Source organism: Macaca fascicularis, chromosome 16, assembly GCF_037993035.2.
Source record: "Macaca fascicularis isolate 582-1 chromosome 16, T2T-MFA8v1.1".
Classification (NCBI taxonomy): domain Eukaryota; kingdom Metazoa; phylum Chordata; class Mammalia; order Primates; family Cercopithecidae; genus Macaca; species Macaca fascicularis.
Window position 1 is genome coordinate 58,816,389 of NC_088390.1, and position 12,712 is coordinate 58,829,100.

Consider the following 12,712-nt stretch of genomic DNA (forward strand, 5'->3'; position numbering starts at 1 on the left):
TGTCTCTACTAAAAATACAAAAAACCATCTGGGCGTGGTGGCACTCGCCTGTAGTCTCAGCTACTCGAGAGGCTGAAGCAGGAGAACTGCTTTAACCCAGGAGGCAGAAGTTTCAGTGAGCTGAGATGGCGCCACTGCACTCCAGCCTGGATGACAGAGCAAGACTCAAAAAAATAAAATAAAATAAAATAAAAAGAATGAGGAAGTGTTTCAGATCAAAAGAGGCTAAGGAGACAACTAAACGTAATGTGTAATACTGGATCAGATCCTTTTGCCACAAAGGAATTAGTGGGGCAAGTGGTGAAAACAGAGTGGGGTCTTGGAATTAGTAGTGTGTTTCATTGCTAATTTTCTGGGTTTGACAATTGTATTGTGGTAATGTAGAATGTCCTTGTGTGTAGGAATTAAAGCATTCAGAAGTGACAATCATGGTGGCATGGAGGATCATGGTGGCAATTTACACTCAAATGAGTCAAAAGGAAAAAAGTTCTTTGTAAAAAAAAAATCCTGCTGTGATTTTGATTGGGGTTATTTTTAATTCCTGGATTATTTATGACTGTGCTTCTTCTCACTTAAACACTAATAAACATCTCATCTCTTAAATTTTTTTTTTTTTTTTTTTTTTTTTTTATAGAGACAGGGTCTCTGTCACCCAGGCTAAAATGCAGTGGAATGATCATAGTTCACTGCAGCCTCAAACCCACGGGTTCAAGTGATCCTCCCACCTCAGCCTCCCGAATAGCTGGGATTACAGATGTGCACCACCACGCCTAATTTTTTAATTTTTTGTAGAGATGGGGTCTTGCTATCTTTCCCAGGCTGGTCTTGAATTCCTGGGTTCAAGCGATCTCTAGCCTCAGCCTCCCAAAGTGCTGGGATTACAGGCATAAACTACCTCACTTGGCCCATTTCTTAGTAAATATGCAAATCTCATTCCCAGTTTTCTGATATGTGCCCCTTTTTCAAATCACTGATATTTTTTGTCTGATTTTGTGTGTATATGTGCGTATGCATGCATGCGTATGTGTATTTGCATCTGAAGGTTCAGCAAGCTTTTTTTATAAAGGGCCGGAGAGTAAATATTTTAGGCTTTGTGGGGCATATTGTCTCTGCTTCTTAATTCTGCTACTACTGTTGTGCAAGGGCAACACAAATGGACGTGTCTGCACTCCAGTTAAACTTTTTTTACAAAAACAGGTGGCTGGGCTAGATTTGGCTTGAAAGTTGGTCACAGACTGCAAACCTCTAATATAGAATACAAATTTTTAAAAAATGTATGTGTCCTTGACCCACTTTTAGGGATTTATTTAGCTATAAGATTGGAAACAGCTTAGATATATACAGTTAACAAGGTATCAGTTGTATAATAATCCGCATGTTGGGATGATATAAAGCTGTGTAGTATGAAAAAATAATGCCGTAGCTAAATCTTTCTGCATATGCATCATTATTTCCTTAGGGAAGACCTGGGATTAAGTCCTGTCCCATCAACCTCAAGATATGGAACCTCATGGAAGGGAGGGAGGCAATGCCGAGGATGTGCTCCTGAGCAGGTGCCACAATTCTTCACCCGTCAGGTAGGTCTGATCATGGGAATTCACAGATACTGTGATAAACGACTTATAAAAAAATCACCTGGCAACATAAAAGATGCCAGAAGGGTGAATTCCTGTGTGACTTCTGTGTCCACAGTTCAAATTCAAGGGCTGTCTTCTCCACCTGGGAAATGATACAACTTCCCACTCTCAGTCATTCGGTTCTCCCTCTATAGACAACGAGGTCATAAATTCCTCAATGGCAGGAACTTTTTTATATATTAAAAAATAAAACTCCCCAATTTTAATGGTAGCACCTGCTACACATAAGACACGAGAGTCAAGGTGGAAGATGGAAGAGTGTGGGGTCTGAAGTTACAAATCTCAGCTGACTCCTGGTTCCTGTCATTTGTGCCCTATTTGATCCTGGAAACTTCATAAATGATCTGAGTTCTGGGTTCTCCATCTGCAACATGGGCACAATTACTGGCACTTAGTAGGCATGCACAAAGAATAAAACTTGCCTCACAGAGCCAAAGAGATTCCAGAGTATTAGAGCACATTAATAAATGCCAAAAATAAGAACATTCTTGTTGGATTCAGCATCCCAGTTTGGCAGGAAGCAGTGGCTCAGCCTGGCATGGTGGCATACACCTGTAGTCCTGGCTACTCAGGCTGAGGTGGGAGGATTGCTTGAGCCCAGGAGATTGAGACTGTAATGATCACATCACTGCACTCCAGGCAGGACAACCGAGTAAGACCCTATCTCAAAAAAAAACACCCTAAAACAAACAAACATTTCAGATGAATCTAGCCGAAATATTCCTGCTATAAAGCTAGGCTGCTCTTCCTGTTTTTATCTTGTCATTAATAATGATCAGCATTTTTCTCATTAATTTTCTTACTTTACATAAAATTCTATGGACTGGAATGTTTTCATTCTTGTTAATGTTTTGAGTATGTAATTCTATAATCAAAAATAAGTGTTATTAAAAAGTATGTATCTGTCCCCTTTCCATCCCCTGAAAAAAAACCCATAAAGAAAAAGGGCCAAAATATCCCTATGTTTCATCTAATTTCTAAAGATAAGCAGTACTTGGCCCTATGAACTAAAGAGAGCCCATTGGTCAGGTAGAAACGGCCACTTACTGCCCATCCCAAAAGATACTGACTCTCAAAGGTCAGATTAAGCTGGGAGATGATCAGCATCATCTTCAGAGCAAGCCAAAAAGACATAACCAGAGGAGGAGGAGGACAGTACAGGGAGTGTGGTACCTGAGTAGGTGTCGGCTCAGCTGCCTGGATCTGAAAGTTCTGGGAGGGCTTCTGGGGGACAGTGGGGAGGGTGGCAGATGCCGCCTGCACCACCCGCAGAGCCTGCTGGGGGATCTGCACCACCTGCTGCTGCTCGGCCTTGGGGGGCACCACCTGGACCTGCTGGACCACAGCTGGCTGGCCCCCCCCAGGGCTCTGAACAATGAGCAGGTTATTTCCCGCTTGGATGATGTTGTCCGCGGTGGTCTCGATCAGCACCGTCTCCACCTGCTCAGCCACAGCCACAGGGGGCTGGGAGGCAGGAAGGCTCTTCTTCCTTGCTTTCTTGTTAGTCTTAGACAGTGGGGTTGGGGGGCTTTCAGTGAGGAGCTGAGTGGGGGCCCCGGTGTCACTGGCGTTCACGAGGTTGTTGACAGGCAGAGTGAGCGTCACATTGCCGCCCCCACCTGTCAACTTCACCACATTGGCCCCACTCTGCACGGGGGTGGTGGTCGTACTTGACTTCTGGATGGGGGCTGGCTTGATGGGGACAGGCTTGTGACTGGACGGTGAGGGGGTGATGATGGCTTGGTTGGTGCCAGGGATGATCTGGATCTGGTTGGTGAGATTGGGCTGTACTTGGATGGTTTGGGAACTGCTTGCCTGAATCTGAGGGACTGCCTGGTACTGGATATTGGCATTTGATCGGGTCCCTTTGTTGATCATGGTGGGATTCTGGATAGCAAACACCAGCTGCCCTCCAGGATAGGAGGCGCTCAGTTGTGACCCCTGAATCTGAAGTACATTTCCTTTGGAGGACAAGATTCCAAAGCTATTCTTGCCGGGGCTGAGAGGGAGAGGGGCAGGTTTGATAGGGACAAGTTTCCGCGGTGTGGGCTGTGGGGGAGCAGGAGGTGTCACAGCAGCTTCAACTGCTGGAGGGCCAATTTTGCTACATGTTGCAGCAAGCAGGGCTAAGGGAGATGGCTGGGAGTCCTGCAAAAAAACAGCAGAGAAAAGGAATGAGACAGGAAGGCCCGCTGCCCAGCTGCCTCTGTCCATGATCTTCTCTTCTTGGCGGTATTCCACGCCACTCTTCCCCACCTCCGTGGCAGGCATGTTGCCAGCACCCTCCCCTGCTTGGCTGCTGTCTCCCCTTCTCTACTGGTTTCTCCATTAAGTGAGGGAGAAAAGGTGGACAGTGTCTTTCTCAGGAAGGAATCCCTGGCCGCACCCCACAGACAGGGTAAACTAACAATGTGAGCTGACTTCCTACTCCCCACTGGCCTTGTTTCTAAGGACAGTGAAGCATGTTTGGCTCTTAGATGGAGTTTTGTTAGCCCACCCCAGGGACTGAGGGGTCCCTGATTGCTCAACTGAGGAAATGAGGGAGGAAAAAAGAAATGGAGGGGCAACAGGAGGAATAAATACTTCAGTAAAGGGCTTTTTAGTACTCAGAACATGTAACTTTATAGATTGGGCTACACTTTCAAGACAATGAGAGAGCCTCTGTTTTCCTTTTCCTTTTTTAGTGAGGTCTGGTGGAAGGAACACAGAGTTTAATCCTTGTTTTTCCGGCAGCCCAACTGTGGCACCTTAGGTAAATGGCCATGGTTTCTCAGTAAAGAAAATGTGGCTAACTGAACCTTCCCCAGTCTCATAACCTAGGGTATTTATAGTGAGACAGTGAAGATAAAGTGTTTTCAGTGAGTCTGTCCAGGATGCTGCAGCCCCAAGCCCTCGGAGCCCAGTGCCTACTCGCCTGTGTGGTGGAGGCAGCAGGCTGCAGGTAGTCACTGGGACTGACAGCAGCAGTGGCAGCCATGCTGGTCTGTGGATCTGTTGGAAGAAAAGAGATGGAGTAATGTATAAGATGCCCAAAAAGAACGCAAGCCCACTTGCCTCAGATTTTCTTTCTTTTCTTTGAGACGGAGTTTTTGCTCTTGTTGTCCAGGCTGGAGTGCAGTGGTGTGATCTCGGCTCATGGCAACCTCCCCCTTCTAGATTCAAGCAATTCTCCTGCTTCAGCCTTCTGAGTAGCTGGGATTACAGGTGCCACCACCATGCCCAGCTAATTTTTGTATTTTCAGTAGAGATGGGGTTTCACGATGTTGTCCAGGCTGGTCTCGAACTCCTGACTTCAGGTGATTCACCTGCCTCGGCTTCCCAAAGTGCTGGGATTACAAGCATGAGCCACCACACCTAGCCATATTTTCTTTTTGCCTCTATTTGTTGCTGCTTCTCCAAGGGAAGTTAAAGACTTTTCCCCAGACTTCCCCACCCTGGGTTGACAGCCTTACATCTATTTCAGTAGATTACTTTCTCCTCTCCTCAGACTCAGCCATCTGAGGCTGTGAGGACAGCTGGTCCTGCTGTCGTTGGACTGCCCCCTCCAGCCACCACAGAGTCTAGATAACACAAAAATAACCAAGACTATACCAGGACTCTCTTCTGTAACTCAGCTATGCCCTCTCTGATGGGCACTGCTGGCTCTCCATAGCTAAACTGGAACTCCTCTATGGTGGGCAAGGGGAGCTCCCCAGCTAATCCTCTAGCTCAAACTCAAGCCTCCTGTTCACTCCTGCTGTAGACAGATGCCAAAACTGAGAGGGAAGTATCGCTCAGTCAGTTTTTCGGACAAGGAGGACACACCTGCTCCATTCCCAAATCTTGGGTGTTTTATGCTCAGCCTTCACCACAAAGGCTGTTGTCCCCAGGCAGCATATACAGCACATGGGTCAATTCTTTTTTTTTTTTTTTTTTGAGAAGGAGTTTCACTCTTGTTGCCCAGGCTGGAGTGCAATGGTGCGATCTTGGCTCACTGTAACCTCCACCTCCCAGGTTCAAGCGATTCTCCTGTCTCAGTCTCCTGAGTAGTTGGGATTACAGGCATATGCCACCATGCCTGGCCAATTTTTGTATTTTTAAGAGAGACAGGGTTTCACCATGTTGGTCAGGCTGTTCTCAAACTCCCGACCTCAGGCGATCCACCTGCCTCGGCCTCCCAAAGTGCTGGGATTACAGGTGTGAACCACTGCGCCCGGCCTCATGGGTCAATTATTTACGTGAATTTACACTTTTTACATAGTACAATAGGCATGGCCCCACAGGCATCAACCAAGACTCGGTAGAGCTAATGACTAACTGGATATAACAAGGAGAATGAAAACAAAGTAAATTCTATTTTTGTTTAAATGTGTATATATTTCTATACATGAATATAACCAAATAGGAAAAAGTCTTAAGCCATTATCTCCTAGTGGTTGAGTTTTGTTTGACTTAAATTTATTTTGCACCTTGTTTTTCTGTACTTTTTCATTTTCCCATGATAAATATATTCTACTGTACTTTTTTTCTTAAATAAAGAAAAATATAGTTGAGGAAGTAATGAAGGGACTCTCTACTGTGCACTTAAGTCATCTAAAAGAGGCCAGGTACAGTAGCTCATGCATGTAATCCCAGCACTTTGGGAAGCCAAGGTGGGAGGATCGCTTGAGCCCAGGAGTTCAAGACCAGCCTAAGCAACACAGTTAGACCCTGTCCCTAATAAAAATTTTTTAAAAAGAAAGAAAAACAAGATCAGGAAAATGAAAGTCATGAGAATTTTAGGAGAAAGAATCTATGCCATCTTAAAGTTCATAAATCACTAAAGAAAAGAATACCAGGGGCCGGGCGCGGTGGCTCAAGCCTGTAATCCCAGCACTTTGGGAGGCCGACACGGGCGGATCACGAGGTCAGGAGATCGAGACCATCCTGGCTGACACGGTGAAACCCCGTCTCTACTAAAAAAATACAAAAAACTAGCCGGGCGAGGTGGCGGGCGCCTGTAATCCCAGCTACTCGGGAGGCTGAGGCAGGAGAATGGCGGGAATCCGGGAGGCGGAGCTTGCAGTGAGCTGAGATCCGGCCACTGCACTCCAGCCTGGGCGGCAGAGCGAGACTCCGTCTCAAAAAAAAAAAAAAAAAAAAAAAAAGAATACCAGGCAGAATCAGATTTCGATCCTGGACCTTTGGAAAGCAGATTTCACTAAGTACAGAAATAAGAGGGGTATTACTTTGAAGACTCAAAGAGACAAAAAGGCTCAGGGTGCATTCTGCTTGGAAGGCTGAGACGGAAGGATCACTCAAGGCCAGGAATTTGAGGCTGCAGTGCCCTATTATCACACCTGTGAATAGACAAAACACTCCTGCCTGGGCAACATAGCAAGACCCCATCTCTTAATAAAACAAACAAAAAGGCTCAGGGGTTGAGTCCTTGTAAGGAATTTGGCAAAAAGAGGACAGATATTGGGCTGGGTGTGGTGGTTCATGCCTGTAATCCTAGCATTTTGGGAGGCTGAGGCAGGCAGACTGAGCTCAGGAGTTAAGAGACCAGCCAGGGCAGCATGGTGAAACCCCATCTCTACTAAACATACAAAAAATTAGCCAGGCGTGATGGCAGGTACCTGTAATCCCAGCTAAACGGGAAGATGAGGCAGAATCATTTGAACCCAGGAGATGGAGGTTGCAGTGAGCTGAGATCGCACCACTGCACTCCAGCCTGGGCAAGAGTGAGACTGTCTCTAAAACAAACAAACAGACAAACAGAGGATAGACACTGGGAAAGCTTCTCTGGAAGAACAATTCTTAAATGGGGAAAGGTAAAGAAAAGGTGAAGGCACTGGACTCAGTGACTCATGCCTTTAATTCCAAAACTTCGGGAAGGCGAAGTAGGAGGATTGCTTGAGGCCAGGAATTGGAGACCAGCCTGGGCAACAAAGGGAAACCCTGTCTCTACAAAAAATTTAAAAATTAGCCACACATGGTGGCACATGCCTGTGGTCCCAGTTACTCAGAAGGCTGAGGTGGAAGGATCACTTGAACCTGGGAGGTCGAGGCTAGAGTGAGCCGTGATCACATCACTGCACTCCAGCCTGGGTGATGGAGCAAGACCCCATCTCCATTTAAAAAAAAAAAAAAAAGATGAAGTGGAAACTGAAGCCCTGGATAGGTGATGAGCTGGTAAGAAAGCACACCAGTGCCTTAAATGGTTACCAGGACTGAAGTTCACACAAACTGTACTCCAGAGGGGGAGACTTTGCAGACACAACTGCAAATGTGTGTGGAGCCAGAGGGCAGCTCTGGGCAAAATTATATATGCAGATCCTGTAATATTACAGGCACTGATCCTTGGCAAAATCCTAGAACAAATGATTGAATAGTACTGTAACTACTGAGGAAAGGAAGGAGTGACCACAAGGAATAGCATTATAATATAGAAGAACAGGTCATGCTGAACAAATCTGTTTCTTTTTATAGGGTTTTGGAAGGATACATCAAGAGCATGGTATACACCAGGGATTTTATTTCAATAGGCATCTGGCTGACATTTTCATAATATTCTTGTGAACAAACAGGGAGGAAACTTGAGCAATATGATAGTCTAGTTTGGGGCTAAACTGAGCATGCCTCCACCTAAGTGCTGAGAAGTCTGCTGCTGCAAGGTGTCTCGAACTGGGGTGGGTCTCAGGACCAGGGTTCACAGGCATCTCCACAGAGGCATTTTTATTCTTTTCTTATGTTTTCACTGTGATGATTTTTTTTCTTTCTTTTTGAGATGGAGTCTCACTCTGTTGCCCAGGCTGGAGTGCAGTGGTGCCACCTCTGCTCACTGCAAGCTCCACCTCCCGGGTTCACGCCATTCTCCTGCCTCAGCCTCCCCAGTAGCTGGGATTACAGGTGCCTGCCACTATGCCCGGCTAATTTTTTGTATTTTTAGTAGAGACGGGGTTTTATCATGTTAGCCAGGATGGTCTTGATCTCCTGACCTCATGATCCACCCGCCTCGGCCTCCCAAAGTACTGGGATTACAGGCGTGAGCCACTGCGCCTGGCTGATCTTTTAGTATTTTTAGTAGAGACGGGGTTTTGCCTTGTTAACCAGGCTGCTCTCAAATTCCTGACCTCAAGTGATCCACCCACCTCGGCCTCCCAAAGTGCTGGGATTACAGGCATGAGTCACCGTGACCAGCCACAACAAAGATTTTTATTTGTTTGTTTATATTTATGTAGAAACAAGGTCTTACTCTATCACCCTGGCTGGAGAGCAGTGGCATGATCTCAGCTCACTGAACCTCTGCCTCTTGGGCTCATGTGATCCTCCCACTTCAGCCCCTCAAGTAGCTGGGATCACTGGTGCACACCACCACACCCGGCTAATTTTTACATATTTTCTAGAGACGGGGCTTCACCATGTTGCCCAGTCTTTTCTCGAACTCCTGGACTCAAGCAATCCCATTGCTTCAGCCTCTGAAAGTCCTGGGATTACAGGCATGAACCGCCACGCCCAGCCCAGTCATCTTTTTAAAAATGAACATATATCATAGATCACCAGATAACTGCTGCATAACCAAGTCCTGCACATTTCAGGGCCTGTGTGTGTGTTTACAAGTGCACTGTGTGGGCTAATTAGGACAACTTCATTCTGCACATTTAGTTCACAATACATCTGTGCAAAGTGAAAGATGACATAACTTCAGAAGCAGTGGGAAGACTGTGTCACCCTGACTGACACGCTACAGGATGCGTGTGCAGAACTCAAGGAGCCTAAGTGTCAAGTCTGTGCCGTGCTTACAAGGAAAAGCAATGATTTGGGTTCAGTCAAACATCACCCTCTCAGAATGATGCTGATAATTTGAATTTTACTGGCTTTTTTTGTAGTTACATATGTGAACTTTACAGGAGCTAGATCGGTGAGCTGACACACAGATTCATGTTCATACAAAATTAAGTTGTAATATTGTAATGAAAATAATCTAAGCCAACCCCAAACCATTTTTCCTTTAGAGTGGTGGTGTTCAAACTATCAGACCACAAACCACAGTTACAAAAACAATTTGCACCAAGACCCACCATATGCATACATACACCACACATTCCTGTCACATGCTCACGCAATGAAAGTTTCCTGAAACAAAACTCTCTTATTACATGTGATAGACTGTGATATTTTTCTATTCTATTTCAATTTTTTAAATGCTGGCTGTGACCCACTAAATTGGTTTTGTGCCCTACAGGCTGGAAAACTTAGGCTTTAGAATGGTATTCACCACCCAAGTTCGGCAAAGATCTAGATGACAAGTAAAACTTGCGGATGTTGGCGGGCCTGTAATCCTAGCACTTTGGGAGGTTGAGGTAGGTGGATCATTTGAGGTCAGGAGTTCTTACCAGCCTGGCCAACATGGTGAAATCCTGTCTCTACTAAAAATACAAAAAAATTAGCCAGGTGTGGTGGCACATGCCTGCAGTCCCAGCTACCTGGGAGGCTGAAGCAGGAGAATTGCTTGAACCTTGGAGGTGGAGGTTGCAGTGAGCCGAGATCATGCCACTGCACTCCCGCCTGGGTAACAGAGCAAGACTCGGTATCAAAAAACAAACAAACAAAAAAAACCTGCAGATGTCACAAAAGTGAGAAGGATTGTAAACACAATGGGTATCGGTAATAGGGTTCAAGGACATCTTAAAAAACTGGTAGGTACAATGTTTAAGAACATCAGGCTCCATACCTAAATGAGATTCTGACTGTGTGGTTCATTAGTGGGATGGTCCCTCTTAGCCTCCTCCAGTGCCCTCTGTAAAACAAAGGTAATGTCATCCTTCTAGGATTTCTGTGAGGCTCTAATAATTTATATGACAGCATCAAGGGTTTAAAGGCTATATAGGCTTTAAAGTTTAAGAAGTCTTGGCCAGATGTGGTGGCTCACGCCTGTAATCCCAGCATTCTGGGAGGCCAACGTGAGCAGATCTCTTGAGCTCAGATGTTTGAGACCAGCCTGGGCAACATGGTGAAACCTTTTCTGTATATTAAAAAAAATAAAAAAGTTGAGTAAGTCCTCCACTTAGGTTAAAAAGCCAATCACATGCATAGAGGGAAGAAAGAGCCTAATAGTGCCACGTGGAAAAGCCCCAGAGGTTTTTGACTTTAAGCTGAATGGGGGCCAGCACAATCTAGATATGGCTGCCAAAAAGGCTACTGCAATCTTGGACTGCATTTCTAAAAGTTCAGTTATAGAACAAAAAAATAATATCCTCCTGTAGTCTGCACACTTGGGCCACATCTGGAGCATCAGATTCTGTTCTGAGGGACATTTTAAAAGGGGGATTTTCAGCTGGAGCTTGTTCAGAAGACAGCAGCAATGGTTGTGGCCAGGGTGCCAGAGTGGGGACATGGGTTCAAAGGGTAGAACCAAGACTCCTGTGTGGACATTTTGAGGTAGATTTTAGTTAACACAAGAGAGAACTTTGCAAAGATGAAAATCAGTTGCCTTCCGAGGTACTATGTTCTCCCTTCTCTGGAATCACTTAACCAGAGGCAGGACATGTGTCCCTGCTGGAGTCAGGATGTTGAGATGGGGTGGAAAGTTGGACCAAATGATCTTTAAGATTTTTATTCACAGCCGGGTGCAGTGGCTCATGCCTATAATCCCAGCACTCTGGGAGGCCAAGGCAGGCGGATCACCTGAGCTTAGGAATTCGAGACCAGCCCGGCCAACATGGGGAAACTCCGTCTCTACTAAAACTACAAAAATTAGCTGGGCATGGTGGTGCACACCTGTAACCCCAACTACTCAGGAGGCTGAGGCAGGGGAATCACTTGAACCCGGGAGGCGGACGTTGCAGTGAGCCAAGTTCGTGCCAGTGTAGTCCACCTGAGCGACAAGAGCAAGACTCTGTCTCAAAAAAAAAAAAAGATTTTTATTCACTGGAAGAAAGTACAGTGATTTAAAATAAGTTTTTTTAAAAAAAGATTTTTAGACTCCTCAGACCATGTTGCTGATAAAAATACAAGATGAGTTTGTTGCTGGCAGAACTGCAAAGGAAGGCAATGGCTCTCCCAGGAGGCTCCCCCAGGGCTCAGGTTTGCTTAGCTAAAATTAGTGAATGACTCTCTTAGACATCCTCTATTATAAAACAGAACGGCCATAGGATCCGTGCAGAGTGTAAATGAAATGAGACAAAATAAAAACTGGCCTAGTGTTTCTTCATCATCTGCCTCTCTCCCTTCTCTGTAGTCCTTATTACCCTGGACTCAAACTGTTTGGACACTGGGCTGGGTTCTGAGTGATTCTTCAGTTAGGAGGTTAAAGCAGAATCTACTGAAGCTGCAGACTGCTGGTGCTCGACGTTGCACCATTTCAGCTTGTTTCATTTTCCTTCCCAGCTGGTTCCTGAAATGCTCCTATAGATCTCAAACCAACGTTTGCAAGTATCTTCCCTAGTGTCACTCAGAGCTTTATGGCCACAGGCTGCAGACCTGGGCAACCAAAAGAGAGACCGATCTCCCTGCCACTACAGAATTAACCTCCTGGAATTAACCATGAAAAGGAGAAGAGAGGCATTTCCCACTGATGTTTGGAAATGAAAAGTGGTTAAGAAGAGGTAGCATAGATACCTAATTGTAAGGCTATGATCAAAGGCACTTTAGAACCTCATGAATTTGGAACCTTACATTTAAAATATACAATTTGGACATAAATTGTGCTTAACTTTTCTTTCATACTATTTTTTTGTTATTGTTCTTGTTTTTTTTTTTTGAGACGGAGTCTCGCTCTGTCACCCAGGCTGGAGTTCAGTGGCACGATCTCGGCTCACTCCAAGCTCTGCCTCCCAGGTTCACGCCATTCTCCTGCCTCAGCCTCCCGAGTAGCTGGGATTACAGGCATCCACCACCACGCCCAGCTATTTTTTGTATTTTTAGTAGAGACGGGGTTTCACCGTGTCAGCCAGGATGGTCTCGATCTCCTGACCTCGTGATCCACCCACCTCGGCCTCCCAAAGTGCTGGGATTACAGACATGAGCCAAGGCGCCCAGCCTCTTTCATACTATTTAAAGCGAGCCTAAATGGTGTTTGAAGATTGCAAAAGGACTCTTAGTAAGAATAATTG

At 45.6% G+C, this 12,712-nt stretch overlaps 1 protein-coding gene and 1 long non-coding RNA gene across 6 annotated transcripts in view; one reads left to right on the forward strand and one right to left on the reverse strand.

The window, feature by feature from the left end:
* The window catches only part of LOC102146606 (uncharacterized), a 52,405-nt gene that overhangs the window by 22,273 nt on the left and 17,420 nt on the right, over positions 1-12,712 (forward strand). For both annotated transcript variants that reach the window (XR_012425737.1, XR_006693027.3), the window contains exon 2: positions 1,460-1,577. This is a non-coding gene — a long non-coding RNA (uncharacterized lncRNA). The remainder of the gene's footprint in view (positions 1-1,459; positions 1,578-12,712) is intronic.
* SP2 (Sp2 transcription factor) overlaps positions 1-12,712 on the reverse strand; it is a 32,758-nt gene that overhangs the window by 8,523 nt on the left and 11,523 nt on the right. For 3 of the 4 annotated variants that reach the window (XM_005583523.3, XM_045374922.2, XM_065531414.2), the window contains exons 2-3: positions 4,552-4,628; positions 2,811-3,785 (exon numbers count right to left, since the gene is read on the reverse strand). In XM_005583523.3, coding sequence (XP_005583580.2) covers positions 2,811-3,785; positions 4,552-4,628 — 1,052 coding nt within the window. Of the gene's footprint in view, positions 1-2,810; positions 3,786-4,551; positions 4,629-10,332; positions 10,399-12,712 lie in introns of all 4 variants that reach the window. The other variant, XM_045374921.1, reaches the window with a different exon arrangement.